This window comes from Panthera onca, chromosome X (assembly GCF_046562875.1).
Source record: "Panthera onca isolate mPanOnc1 chromosome X, mPanOnc1 haplotype 2, whole genome shotgun sequence".
Taxonomy (NCBI): domain Eukaryota; kingdom Metazoa; phylum Chordata; class Mammalia; order Carnivora; family Felidae; genus Panthera; species Panthera onca.
The window spans coordinates 2296344-2310402 of NC_138357.1; the positions used below are offsets into that span (position 1 = coordinate 2296344).

The 14059-nt window shown below is 57.7% G+C and overlaps 1 protein-coding gene across 3 annotated transcripts in view; it reads right to left on the bottom strand.

Moving 5' to 3' along the window:
* Window positions 1–418: 418 nt before the first annotated feature.
* The window catches only part of ATP2B3 (ATPase plasma membrane Ca2+ transporting 3), a 60372-nt gene continuing 46731 nt past the window's right edge, over window positions 419–14059 (bottom strand). The window contains exons 21-22 of one of the 3 annotated variants that reach the window (XM_081793160.1): window positions 11614–11700; window positions 419–1034 (exon numbers count right to left, since the gene is read on the bottom strand). In XM_081793160.1, coding sequence (XP_081649286.1) covers window positions 714–1034; window positions 11614–11700 — 408 coding nt within the window. In that variant the 3' untranslated portion in view covers window positions 419–713. Of the gene's footprint in view, window positions 1035–11546; window positions 11701–14059 lie in introns of all 3 variants that reach the window. The other 2 variants (XM_081793162.1, XM_081793161.1) reach the window with 2 other exon arrangements.

Sequence of the window (14059 nt, forward strand, 5' to 3'; positions counted from 1 at the left end):
CAAAGTGCAACATCCTCGGGAACTGTGCGGGGAGGAAGGGCTGGGATGGGGAACGGAGGCTGGGCGGAAAGTGGGGGGCAGCGAGGGGGGGGGCAAGCCACCAAAAAGATATTCTTGCAGTCTAGTTCCCTGAAAAAAAACCTGCCACAATAAATAATAAGATTTCAAAATGAAAACACCCGATAAGAGGAATGGAAATTCATGCTGATAAATAGCTCCTTATTCTTTAAATATGCATCTGGTCATATAGGTACGTATATGTCTATACGCACGCTCATATCTATGCACACGCACACACATACGGACTGCACATGTGTCCCGGGGAACGGGCGCTTGGTGGCGCTGGTACACCCGCAGGCGGCTCCCGGCGGTGGGCGGTCCGGGCTGGGCATCCTTCCAGGCCCTGCAGGGCTCTCCCTAGGGTGCCGCCGAGCTCCCAGCGAACGGGCCCCTGCCCCACCACACAGCCCGGACAGCGACCCGTCTGGCAGAGTTGTAGTGTCCGTTAAAAAAAAAAATGCTTCGATAGAAAAAAGGGAAACACAGCTCTTGTCACTCTCTAGTTCCTCCCTCCTCGTCTTCAGTCCCAGGTAGGAAGCCTTGGATGGATCGGCTTCCCGCAAGCGCCGTCGGGGCACCATCCTCCTTGCAGGCCTGCGCCATCCCGCCCGAGCGCGCGTGCGTGTGGTGTGCGCGTGCTGAGAGCGGGTCCCCTAGAGGGACGTCTCCACGCTGTGGAGCGGGCTCCCAGGTCTGGAAGAAAACACTGACGAGGTAGCTGACTTGGTGCCGTGCGTGGTCAGGTAGATGCCGCTGTCTATGGCGTTGTTGTTCTGGTTGGGGGACGGGGGCGGGGGGGCCCGCAGGCGCTCCTCGTTCTCGTCCACGTCCGTGTCATCGATGAGTGGGATGTTGTGGGTGTAGTCATTGATCAGAAACTCGGGCGTCGCCATGAAGTTATGAATGGAGGTCTTGGATTCCGGTTTCTCCAGGCCTTCATAGAGCGAGCTACGGAACGCTTTCACCACCCGGATCTGGAGTGGAAGGTGCAAGGACAGGGGCGCGAGGGGGGAGCAGGAAGACAGGGAGGGAGAAAGGATGGAAGGAAAGGAGGAGGGGAGGAAGGAAGGAGGGAAGGAAGGAAAGAGGGAAGGAAGGAGGGAAAGAAGGAGGGAGGGAAGGAAGGAGGAGAGGAAGGAAGGAGGGAAGGAAGGAAGGAGGGGAGGAAGGAAGGAGGGAAGGAAGGAAGGAAGGAAGGAAGGAAGGAAGGAAGGAAGGAGATAGTCAATGGCTGGCTAATGCTGGCAAATTCCACCCACACCAATAGCACAAGGTCACCGCTGACAAATGGCCATCCATTGGAATGGAACAACGGGCAGCTCTGTGTGGTTGCAGTAAGGGTGTTCAGGTTTGGGGCTATGTCTCATCAACTGATCCATATGCGGGACAAAGGGCAGTAGCTTTCTCTAGGCTGACCTGTGCACATATTTTGGAACTCACGAGTGGTAAATGCCTGGGACTCTTAGCTGTTACCCCCCCTTTCCCAGCTCCAGGAGCGGGCAGGACTGGCTTAGGTGGCCCCCGGGCCCTCTGCCAAATCTGAATTCCAACTTGGTAGAACAAAAAGATGATTTGAAAAAGGGAGAATGGTAGAGAGTGGACTCCCCACTTTCTCTTACCAGAAAGTCTCAAGAACTTTCTGGTAAGAGAAAGTCCCCAGCCTATGGTCACATTGCCAGCCTTCCTCAAATGGGTCACCCTCCCCAGCTTCTCTATAGATCTCTTCCTCTCTCCCACCAGCTCTCGTAACTGTAACCAGCACGAACCGTGCCCAGACCCACGTGGCCATCAGTCTTCCTGCTGCTAAGCGCACTGGCTACTTTTGTGTCTCCATCTCGGGGCCACTCAACACAGCTGACTGCCCTGCTTCCTGGAAAGCCCTCCTGGTTTCCCTGACATTGCCACCGCGTGACCCTCCTACCTCCGTGACTGCTCTGGCCCTGTCTCCTCCACTTCTCCTTCCTCTGTCCCATGGTGCCCGAGAGCCCCGGACTGGCACCTGTCCTCCTCCCCTCTATTCAAACGCCCAGGCCCACCTCTTCGCCGGGGACTCATCTGGCTACAATCAGAGACTGTGGCCCCGGCGTCTCCTCAGAGCTCCAGGCACGAGAGCCTGCCGGTCTCCCATCTGGAGGCATCCAAGACTGAAAATGGCCCCGCTTTGAATTTGCACCCACCAAGCCTATCCTGCTGGGAGGCCCTGACCCACCAAGATGGTTCCTCAAGCCTCCTTACAACCCTCCTGGCCTGTGGCTGATTGGGTGGTCGTTTCCCTTCAAGGACTTCTGCCTGTGCGTCTCCTGCCCTTGTTCCTGGCTGCTCCACTGGCATTTGCAGACCTCAGATCAGCATAACTCCCCGCAGGGAAGCACATCCCACAATGCCCTGATCCCTGGCTACCGTGGCCCTCGGCCCCAGCTGGGCTCAGCCACCTCCTACAGGCTCGTGCTCCCAGAATTACCCCGTCGTCTCTTCAGTCCCACCTGCACTTAGATGTGTGCTCAAATATCCTCACAGAGCTGCTGCCTCTCTTTGTTCCCACCCTGGCCCCCTACCCTGGGCTCCCTCTGGGTTCTAGAAGCCAGAGTCGACCTCTGTTGGGCAGAGGGAAGGCCTCTGCAGGGCCCCGCGTGAGCCAGCTGGCCTTGTGCTGAGATGGGGAAGCCAGCTCCTTCCTATGTGAGTGGCTGGACACAACATCGGTTGTAACGTCATTTCCAGGTCAAAGGTTCTAGGATTTGGTTTTCTTGGTTTAGACGAGGTGTCGGCAAACCGGGGCCCAGGGGCTAACCCTGGCCCTCGGCTTGGGTTTATAAATACAGTTTTACTGGCACACAACCACGCCCATTCATTTCTGCATGGTTCGTGGGGGTCTTCAAGATCATAGGACAGAGTTGGGTAGTGGCGACAGAGACCTGGCTTGCAAAGTAAAAATAATTACTCTAAGGTCCTTTATAGGAGAAGTTTGCTGCCCCCTAGTTTAGACCATGAATCACAGCGCTGACAATGAGTCTCCTTCAACCCTCCAGCGTCTGGAACCCAGGACTGTCACTGCTTGGCCAAGCACAATTTAAATCAATTTAAACCAGTTGAATCTCAGTCATTTGAGTGCAAAAATAATCAGCCAAAGAGCTCCGTAAAATTGGAATTTTCTAACTCCAGATCTTAAGTCAGGTTAGGATTTTCTTTGAATTTGGTGAAGTCACATCTTTTGGATTACAGATGGCCAACTACTTGCACTCAGTTCCTTAGTTCCCCCAGACTGGCTCCTGAGAAAGGGCTAACACAGAAATTGAGGTGAGCATCATTTGACATTTTTAATAAAAAGAAATAGAATTCAGTTTTTGGAGTCACGGCAGATGTGGACTCATTATTTGGGCCTTTCCTGGTGCCAGAACTATGGGAGAGCTACCGGGACGATTACTGTGGCTACCTGGCAGTGGTGGAGAAAGGAGGGTAAGCTGGATCCCACTGCCCTTGACCCTGGGGGCCTTTGTGGTAAGTTTTCCTGCAATGATCTGATGACCTGGGCTACACCCTTTCCTCTAGCTGAGCTCCTCCCCTCATTTGGATCTGGGTCAAGTGATCAGGCCAGAGCCCTGCTGAGACCCATCCCAGGTCTCCCTGCACCTGGCTGAACTCCATCGTCTCTGCCCAAAAAGGGCAGCCAGCCCTTCCCTCTTCAGCTTCTGCAGCTCTGGAATGTTCCTTCAGGGAGCTCCTCCCAGGTATAACCAGACTCACTTTAATGACTGTCTTGTCCCTAGCCTTGTTTGCCGCCTATCAACAGAGTGCGGACTCGAGCAGTCACTCAATCACCAACAGGGGGTGCCAGGGCCGCTGGCGCAAACTCACGGTTGGGGCTCTTGGGGCTCCTGGCCGCCCGAGTCTCTTCTGGCCTTCCTACAGGTCCCACTTCCCCGCATTCCCATCCTGGGCTGTCAACAAGTCACTGGTATTGGTGTTACGATGGGGTGTTTTCAGGCCACCCAACGCTGAAGAACACAGTCACTTCCTGGGACACTGGTTTGGTGACAGCCAGCAGTGTCGAAGAGAGGCCTGCCCTAGAGACCCAAGCTCACCCACGGGGGCTTGACCACATCCCCACAGCCGAATTCAGGACCGCCCACCAAGAGCGACCACGGCTGAGCGGCTGAGCGGAAACGGTGCCCTTCCCCTCAGGCCGCCTCAGGCTACTCTCCCGACCTGGGACCATCAGGTCGCCTCTCCATCTCTACCACTCCCAAGGGGACCTTGCCACCCTCAAGGCTGTCAGTGCCACCGACAGCCCACACGCTGCAGTGACACCGTATCTCCCCTTTGAACCACCTCCGCCTATGGCTGCGGCCAGCGTGCACCCCTTCCCAGCATGCACTGCTCCACCTCCCCTGGGATGGCCGAGGGCTCTACCGGACTGAAGGAGGCTCAGGAGGGCCCTCGGCCTTGGCCCCGTCAGCCCTGGTCTTCCGGTTCTAGTGCCGGGCTCCTGCGAAACCACAGAGGCACCTCGACCCCCGACCCCCGACCCCAGCGTCCTACAGCAGCATGGCCCATGGCCCCCAGTCTCCCAACCCCTTCACGGCGGAGGCCCCCCTACCTCCACTGCTGTTGCCACACCTGCAGGGCCCTGGGGGCCCCTTGGGACTCAAGCCCCCAGGGGCGAGACTCCAACTGCCTGGTCTCTTGATCTCTCCCTGGCTCTTGCCTGTGTGGCTGACATCCCCGGGGTGCCTTGCAGCCTCCCTCCTCTCCGACTATTGAGTCAGGCCCTGCCCTCCCAGCCTGGCTGGTGTGGGGACTCCGAGCATCACAGCAGGTGAAGGAGCTGCTCTGGGTCCACTCCGTGCAGTGTGGGAATTCACTGAACTGAACCCCCCGAAACTCCATTTTGCTGAGGGCTAATCTGAAAGTAAAAGACATGAAAGCACTTTCCAGTAAACTTGACTCCTAGGGCTACAGCCAAGGTGCCTGGGAAGGCCGAGGGGGATCAGGTCGGGCTGGGGCTGGAGGGCTCTTCGTACCTTCCTGTCTCACCCCAACCGAGACCCGCCGTGCTCCCCCCTCCACCCCCCGCCGATTTCCTGACATCGGAGAGCCAGCCGGCTCGCTCCTGCACTGCCTGGGTACCCCGCCCCGGGCCCTGCACCCACTCACGGATGTTGCCTCCTCCCTCGCCTAGCGTACTCATTTGTCTCTCTTAAAAGAGACCCTGTCTTGGCGCCGCGGTCCCCTCTAGATGCTGGCAATGGCCGCTTCTCGCCTCACCCCCTGCTCCCCAGGTACCTCCCCAGCTGGGCACCCAGCGCTCCCCATGCCGCATCCCCGCTTCCTGGCTGGGTACGGGTGTGCAGGGTCTCCGTCGGCCCCCACCCCCCTCACATCTGGGGGCCCCAGGGCTCATCTTGGGACCTTTTCTCTTCATCTACACCCGCACACTTCCCAGGTGCTCGAATCTGCCGTGGCCCTAAGTTCCATCTGTCTTCTAATGAGTGCCGCGTCCCTATCTCCAGACTGTGGGCTCCGGCTGCTACTTTAGCTTCACCCGCCCCACGCCTCCTCCCTGGTCTTCCTGCCAGTGCCCTTGACCTCTACTGTCTATTCTCTGCATGGCAGCCCAAGCAATCTTTTCAAATAAGAGCCCGAACAAGTCACATCCTCCACTGGTCTAAACCCTTCTGTAGCCGCACCTCCTGCAAAGTCAGGGCCTGCCTCGGGCCGTTTTCTTTCTCATCCTTCTTTTCCAGCCTCAGCTTCTTGGCTCTTCCGGGAAGAACACTGGCACACCCCTGCCTCAGGGCCTGTGCACAAGCTCTTCCCCACTGAGCCTCAAGGCTCCCCCTCACCCTCCGTCTCCTTGCCGTAGCCCCCTGAAGACAGGGCTCCGTCTGATTCACCGAGCTCCCCAGCTCCCAGCACCCAGCACAGCGCCTGCACCCAGCAAGGGCTCAGTGAATGGGCAACTCTGCCGAAAGTCTTCTCCAGCAACGTTACACCTGCCCTTTCGCCTGCCTAGACTGTTCTGCCAGACTGTCCTGTGCTGGCTTTTTCTCTTTATTCACAACCCGGCTCACACATACATCCTTCTAGAAGCTGTCCCGGACACTTAGCATAAGCTTACTTCTCTGTTTGTTCCTTGCTGTCCACCGCCCGCCCCGACGTGTGAGCGCTGGCCTGCCTTCACCTGAACCATGAGCTCCACTAGTGGGGACAGGGCGGGTGATGGCCCAAACTCACAGTGCCACGCCAGCCACATAGAGCCAAAGCAGAAGGGATGCTTATGTCAGACTCTGCAACAGCACTATGCTACTGATGGATGCTTGGGGTGCGAGCAGAGGGGCTGAAGGTCAAGGCTGAAAGTGGGGCAAAGTGGATGGACTCCGCTTTTGTTTTGACCTTCAATCGCTCAAGTTTGCAATGCAGGTGGTGATGGGGGCAGAGTAGGGATGCGAACACTGGGAGGCAAGGGGAGGCCTGAGGGAGCACCCGACCCGTTAAAGAAATGCACAAAGGGAATGAAAAGAAAAGAAGAGAAGAGAAAAACAAAAGCAAGGCTCCAGAACGATGATGACAACAGTAACAACAGAAACTGCGTTTGACAACCTTCTGGCCTTTTCTCCTCTGTGCTGTAGGACAAGCAGGCCCCAGATGGGGAGGGGTCCTCATGCTCTCCGCCCTCCACTTCTGTCTCACTGCTGCTCCTGCAAAGCCCTCCCGCCCACCCCCTGCCCGCCACATGCTTGATGGACATGCCTGTCTCTGTGCCAGCCACTAATCCAGAACCTTCTGTGGGAGGGAGGGGACTTTCTGCTCTCCTGGCATTCAAGCTCTGGGTTTATGGCAAACTCTGAGCAGAGCAGCTGGGGAGAGCCAGGGGAACTGCTTTCCAAGTACTTTGGGGTTCCCAGGTCCCAAACCATCCCTGCAGGCATGAGGGTGAATCGTGACTTGAAAGCGACACAAAGAGGTGTGGGGCGACATACCCACAGTTGAAGAGGAAGGTTCCCTTTCCTCACCAAGGAATTAAGAAACTTGAACTCCAGAGCTGGCCCTCCCACTGATGGATCGAACCCCAAACCAAAGGCAGGGCTCTGTGTATGTGGGCAAGTCAGATATGCTAGCGGCTGGCAACTTTCGTGAAGGTCACCTCCCATCCTGTGTGCGTGCATCTGTGCCCAGGACTGGGAGAGTCCACATTCACGCTGCCGATGTCAACAAGCCGTGGCACTGAGGTGACCCAGGTACGGTGGGTCCCCGGCCTTTCGGGTGGTGGACCTTGCCTCTCATCCTGGCCGTGGCCAGGTGCAGGGCCTCAAAGAAGTCTCTTGAGCTCCCTGGGCCCTAGCCCCCAGCCCTGGGAGTCGGCCTGGAAGTGCCCACTGGGGAGGGCCCAGGAGCAGGGGTCCTGGGGTCTGCCTTGGGCTGCGATCTGGCTCGTACTGTAAGAATTGCCTGGAAGGTCCTTCCCTGGGGTGGGGCCCATGCTTGCAGGAAGGGCTCGTGCAGGACAGGGTGATACCAGTCCTAGTGTGGAAACAACACTGTCAAATAGCTGAGAAGAAATGCCAGTACACTGTCCCCAGAAACCCAAGGGGAGAGAGAGACTTGGCTTGAAATGGATGGACTGCCTGAGAAAGGAGCAAACTCCAGCAGACGAGGCTGCGCTCGCTTTGCGGGGCTCCTTCCTCTATGGGGCTGGCTCGATTCCTCAGGCCCCAGAAGGGCGTGTGCAAGGAAATCGTGGGGGCTTACCCGGCATCAGCATTGCCAAGTTGGATGCAAGGCTTTCATGTTGCAAAGGCAATTAAAATAAAGCAACTGCTATGATCTCTTTCAGGCTAGGTTCATCCGAACTAAAGAGCCCTGAGGGAGCTCTTCAAGGCCACATGTGACCAAACTCACTGCCCACCTCCGCGCCTTCCGCCCGGTTGGGTCAGGAGCCGTATCGTGAAGCCCTGTAGCAATAAACGTTCGAGTATAGAGACCCAGTGCTGCTGCAGGGGACAGGCTTTGGAAAGTGTGGCTGGGGAGGTGGCGGGGTGGGGGGGGCGGCTGGGGTGTGTCCGTGTCTCCGCTCACACCTGGAGGCAGCCGTCTGGCACCCGGCTTGCTGCTGGGTAGTAAACGTGGGTGAACCCCATATACCATCTGGGGCCATGGCTTGGACCCTCACACGCAGCCAGGGTGTCACGCCAAGCCTCTGGCATTAGTGTGTGAGCGGGGAGGAGCCGGGGTGACTGGCATCCCAGCAGGGGATAGGATTTCCCTCCCGGCTGGTTTCCTTAAGACCGAAAGCGGTTATTAACGGATGCGCTTTCTGGAGCCACTCACAGGGGCTGGCCTCCAGGCCACGGCTGAGGTCCCGTGAGATGAGGTGGACGCCATGGAGGGCAGATGCCACACCCCAGGTTGAGAATGAGTATTGTGTGTGGCTCAGGGAGGGCGGCTGGGTGCGGGAAGCCTGGGGGGGTGGGGTCAGAGGTCGGCTAGAAGGTTGAGGAGGTGAGGCTGTGGGTGTGCTGAACTCCGAGGGTCTCTGCGTCTCTAACTCTCCCTGGTCACCCCTCTAGGGACTCTCCTTTCCCTCTGGCCCCGGGGACATTCTCTGGCCGCCTCTGGCCTGGGTGCCAGGTGCTGGGACCCGTGTCGGTGAGTGCCGTCACCTATCACTGTGGCCCTCGGGCTCCTTGTACACAACCTGCACTGGGCCGTCTAAGGCCCGGAGGGCCTCAGGTTCTCAGTGGAAGTGCTGTCAGACCAGAGGCCTTGCTCCAGCATGTGGGATAAGGGCCAGGCTGGCCGGGCGGTGGGTGATAGATGTCCCATCAGAGCTGGGGTTCTGCTCAGGAAAACCCTGTGGCCTGCGCCCACAGCACCTTCTACAATGCTCGGCTAGGGGCTCTGCTGTAGTCTGTGCCTTGCCTTCCTTCCGGTGAGTTCCAAGAGAGGGTGGGGACCTGCGTCTAGTCACTTTTTTCGCCGCCGCCACCACCGGGCCTTTCCCTGATTTGCACAATGAGGGTGCTGGGTTTAATGGTTTCTCTAGGCCCTCAGAGAGTTCCAAACCAATCTGCCACGCAGTGGTGATGGCAGGAGGTGGTGTTGGTTGGTGGCTTCCAGAAGCAGGCATGTCCCCTGGTGTTGCCTGGTCCTCCAACCAGCATCTTCCTCCACAGTGGGGGTCCTTTCTGAGGTGCTGCTGCTCAACTGGGATGGGCTGGGACATTGGGATCCCCTTGCTATCACACCAGCACCCTCCTCAGACAGGCATTAGTTAGATGCCCCTGGAGTAGCTCAGGACCAGGGGGAGGGGTGGTGTCTTTCGCACTGTTCTTACCAGGCACTGCTGGGCTCCCAGAGGTGGGAAGACGGGGGTGACAGATGGCTGCAGAAGGAAGGAAGGTGCTAGGAAGAGGAGAGAAAGAGGCTCCCACCAGGGAGGAAGCCCAAGGAATCCAGAGGGAGCCAAGAGACAGCAGGCCTCGCCAGGATCCTGGAGGGGAGGCCCGGGCTGGCCCTGGAGCGGAACAAGGCCAGAGGTGTGGAGAAGGCCCGAGGGGCGTGAGGAGTGGGGGCTGTGTCGGCTGCCTCCCCTGCCTCAAGTCAACAGACAGATGGACGGACAGACAGACAGACAGAGAGGAAGTACAGACAGAGATGGCAAAGAAACACGTGGAAAAAAGTCACGGGTGAGGGAGGGACAGGGGCAGGTCAGTATGTGCCCCTTCGGCAGACCATGCCCCCTCTTGTCCCTTCATTTCCAGGAAGAACGTGCGCTGTCCTAGTCTGGCCCTAGCTGGCGCGCCCCCGGGAGGCTGAGTACCGTTCCTGTCCTCAGTTGACTGGAGGTAGCTGAGCCCCGTGGAGACTTGTCTGGGTGGACTGGTGGTGAGACCCTTCTGGGACAAGGCTGGAGCTTTCCAGCCTGTCTGTGATGGCGGTTGGCCAATGTCTGTGGCCCAGGTGGGGGGCCCAGTGAGTGTGCAAGGGAGCCGGAGGTGTGTGTGGCCTGTGGTTTGGGGGTGGGGTGTGTGCGTGCACGCACATGTACGTGCTGTTTCCGAAGGGGACCACATGGTCCAGCGGGGTCTGGTGCGGCCCACATCCCTTCCTTAAAGGGCAGAGTGGCCTGAAACGACAGTTTGAGCAAGAGGAGGGATGCCCCCCCACTGGGGACCTCTAACCAGTTCCTAAAAAAAAAAAAAAAGCGAAGAAAATGCAAAAAGAAAAAAAGAGAAAAGACAAGACAAAAGGCAAAAGGCAAAGAGAAGAAATCAAGCAAAAAGAAAAATGCCAGAGTCTGGTGAGGGAAAAAGGCACGGTTAACAGCTCCCGTCTGTGGGGAAGTGATGTGTTCACGGAGGTGAGAGTTGCCGGGTTTCACTGGAAGGAAAGGAAAGAGGTAGCAACGAACCATCCCAGCAAGGGCTCTGGGCCCATACTTGAAAGTTTACTGCTTGGTTTTTGAGATGTCGAGTCTGTTACAAAAGCAGGTGGCCGTGGCCGGGAGCAGGGACGTTCCCTGCATTCTCTCTCGTTAGGGAAACCATGGGGCGGTGGGTTCTAAGAGCTTTCCCTTTGTCTTTGTAAAAAGATACGAGCAAACACGGAAGTTTCTCTCTCTTTACGACAGCCCCTGGGTTCTCTTGAAAACGTGACTAGCATGGTGGGAACGTTTCACTGGAACATGTAGGAAGGAATCTACCTGTCCCGGCTTCTGGGAGGAAGGAGGAGAGAGAATGTGGACCAGACCATGTTAAGACCTTCCAATCCTGACGCCTGTTTGGAAAGAGCAAAGGTGCCTTGGGAACAAAAGGGACACGTGGCAGAGTGCGGGCTGGGGGTGTGAGGATGACTCCTGTTTGAGGAACCCCTCAGACACCTCGCATACGGCCGGCTCAGGGCCAAGGCCTACGGGGCAGGTAACACCCGAGCAGAAGCAGTCGGCCACCATTGAGCCCACCTGGGGACACGTGACAGCGGCCTCCCGAAGCCCGCCTCAGGTGCACTGCCTTTGGAAACCACCTCCAGGAGAGTTCTGGAAGCTGTCAGTTTAGTCCCAAGTAGGTGGGCCGGATTATTCTGTTGCGAACGATGCCGGAAAGGCACTCGCCTCCCCCCGCGGCCCTGCGAGGCGGTCCCGAGCCTCCCTTTGGCTGCCCCGCAGAACACCGACCAAGGCCCCATCCTGCCACCGGACGCCACCAGAAGCGGCCCAAGTTCGTGAAGAACCATTGGCAGATGCAGACAAGTTCAAGAAAGGCAAACCAACGACAGGAGGAACGAACAGCGAACAACCGAACAAGGCAAAGAACGGAAGGTCCGGCAGGGCCATGGATTCAGTACATTTCATAAGAGGATATGGCTTTGGAGACACACACCGTCTGGGCGGAAAGGACTGGACGGGGAAAAAAGAGAAGGAAGAGTTGGGGAGGCTTTTGCTCCCCCAGAGATGCCATTTATGAGAGAAAAGGGGACTCAAGACTCACTCCCAGCGGCACTGGTGGGATTGGCAGCAGAGAGAATTACGTGAGTAGGGGTAGAAAGATTGGTTACGTCATGGAGCTGGCTGAGGACTGAAGACCGCCGGCGCACAGCACCCTGAAATGAACCGCTTCTCTTGAAGGTACTCACTACCTCCATCTGTGGGAGAGAAAATGAGATAAAGTTTGGCTTGCACTGCGGTCCCGGCTACCGCACGGGGGTGGGGTTGGGTGAGGGCAGGGGCCACGCTGGGTACACGAATGGTGACAGGAGACGGCATCTAGGCCGCCCCGCCCCCTTGGGGCTGACAGCGCTTCTGACGGGGCCGTGGTCACGTGGTCACGGCTGGGGCCAGCCTCCGAGTCCTCCACCGAGAGAGGGTTTGCTGAGCAAATGATTAGCACTCAGAAGACCGGGAGGGCGGGGGGGGGGGGGGGGGGGTGGTGGTGGTGGTGGTGGCACGCAGCAAGCCTTTGCAGAAAGAGCCACTCGCGGTCACCAGCCGCTCTTTGCGAGCCACTTGTCAACAAATACCTGGGTCTGGCAGTCCTTTGAGATCCCAGATCACTGGTTCTCCACCCCCTTTTCCGCCCCGGTATACCTGAGGGGTAGGACTCGCTCCACTCCCCGCTCCCGTTAGGACAGGGCTCCCTGTGGCAGTGCTCGTGGTTGGTGCCGGGACGGGCCTTCCCCGAACGCCCTTTGTTTACATTGCTCTAAGCAACAGACGCGTACTGCTTCTCTGCCCTGCCCTGCCCTGCCCTGCCCTGCCCGGAGGCTCAATCTCTTCAGAGTGATGGAGGCGGGTGCCCCTGGGGGAGCCTCCGTGAAAGGAAAGGATTTAAAATGCAAAAGCACTTGCTTTCTTTTATCAGACTCCTTTCTGCAGAGCCACAGGCCCGGCAGGAGGGAGAGCAAAGAGACTGGAGTGTCCCGGGAGCAGAGATGGCTTTTATTTGCAGCCCCCTCCCTCTAGGCTTCCTAGGGGTCAAAAGGGACGTGGGTCTATGGGAAATGACAACCATGGGGTGAACTCACTAGGAGTCCTAGTGTCTTCTGACTTCCGCACCCCCATCTCTGACCGGCTAGCGGGCCTGGGGGTGACTCAGACCTGAGACCTGTGACTGAGTGGCCACAGTGAATGTTTCCCCATCCGGAGACCGTGTGCCTACGTTCTGGGAGGGCAGGCCAACGTGGCACACCTTTGGTTGCCCCTTTGGGAATGCCTTCTGGGGGTGGGGGTGGGGTGGGGTGAGGAGATGGGTGTGTGTGCAGATCTTTGGCCTTAGAAGGTGGATCTGATTTCTGGAAAGTGCCATACAGTTCACTGGATGACGTGAGCGGCAAAGCAAATGTGTAGTCCTGGAGCCTGGAGCCCACTGGCTGTCTACTCTGGGCCCAGAGTAGGCGGCCCTGTGCCACACCCAAGCCCTGCGGTGGCTTTGTGGTGGCCCCTAGACTCGGCAGGGAGTCTGACACGGGGCCAGGCTTCTGGGAAGAAGGCAGCTTGAGTGCTCGCACATGAAGATGTGCATCATTTCAATCCCTACACGCGCGGTGGAAAAAGACTTTTGTCCCATACTCTGCCCCCGAGCTCCCTCCTCCCCCACACCCCCTGCCCCCAACACACCCCGCTCGTGAGCAGGGCGACCTCACTGCCAGGGCTGAGACCCGTGCGTAACGCACACTGAGTGGCCACAGGGGGCTGGCACAGTGTGTCTAGTGTGCCCCGATGACCTGAAGGGAGATGACCCGTGATGTGATGCACTCTTAACTGCAGCCAGGGCGACGAGGCAAGGAAAAGATGCCTTTTCTGCCTCTGATTGGACCCCTCTCCTCACGGTGTCCGGATGGGATGACGGTGTCAATCAAAATACCTCACAATTGCCCCCCCCCCCGCCCCCCAAAACCCAGTTGCTGCTGAAGCTTCTCGTTGGTTTATAATGGAATGTGAAATGGACCACGTCATGAGTGCTTCGAGAAGCTCCGTGTTCTGGGTTTCAAGGACTCTTTTTGATGCCGGAATGACCCCCCTGTCTGGTGCAGTAATATGTTAGTATGGAATGGCGGTGAGAGCAGGTAGCAGGTTACAAAATGCCTTCACTTAGCAAAGCTGTGCTGGCCCCCAAACCCTGCAGCTCCGTTGTTTGCAAAATCCAGAAATCTAGGCATGTCTCCCTTGGCTGCGGGCACCTACACGCTGGGGCGCTTTATGTCTGTCCTTCAAGCAGGTATTTTGAATCAAAAAGAACAGATGCTCTTAAAAAGTTAGCTCAACTGGCCGATTGGCTCAGCATTCTTGAGGAGGGTGGTGAATCGGATGTGACAAGGGGATGATCCTGTGGAGCAGTGAGGGGCTCTCTGGAAAGGACATGGAATATGCTAGGGGATCGGGGGAGGGACGCTGTCACTGGGTGACCTTGGGCAAGTCCCTTCTCTCTGGGCGCCCCCCCCCCCCATTGCATCATGTTTGAAGTAGGGACCTGACTGGCCAGTGTCTACTTGGGCAGTAACTCCC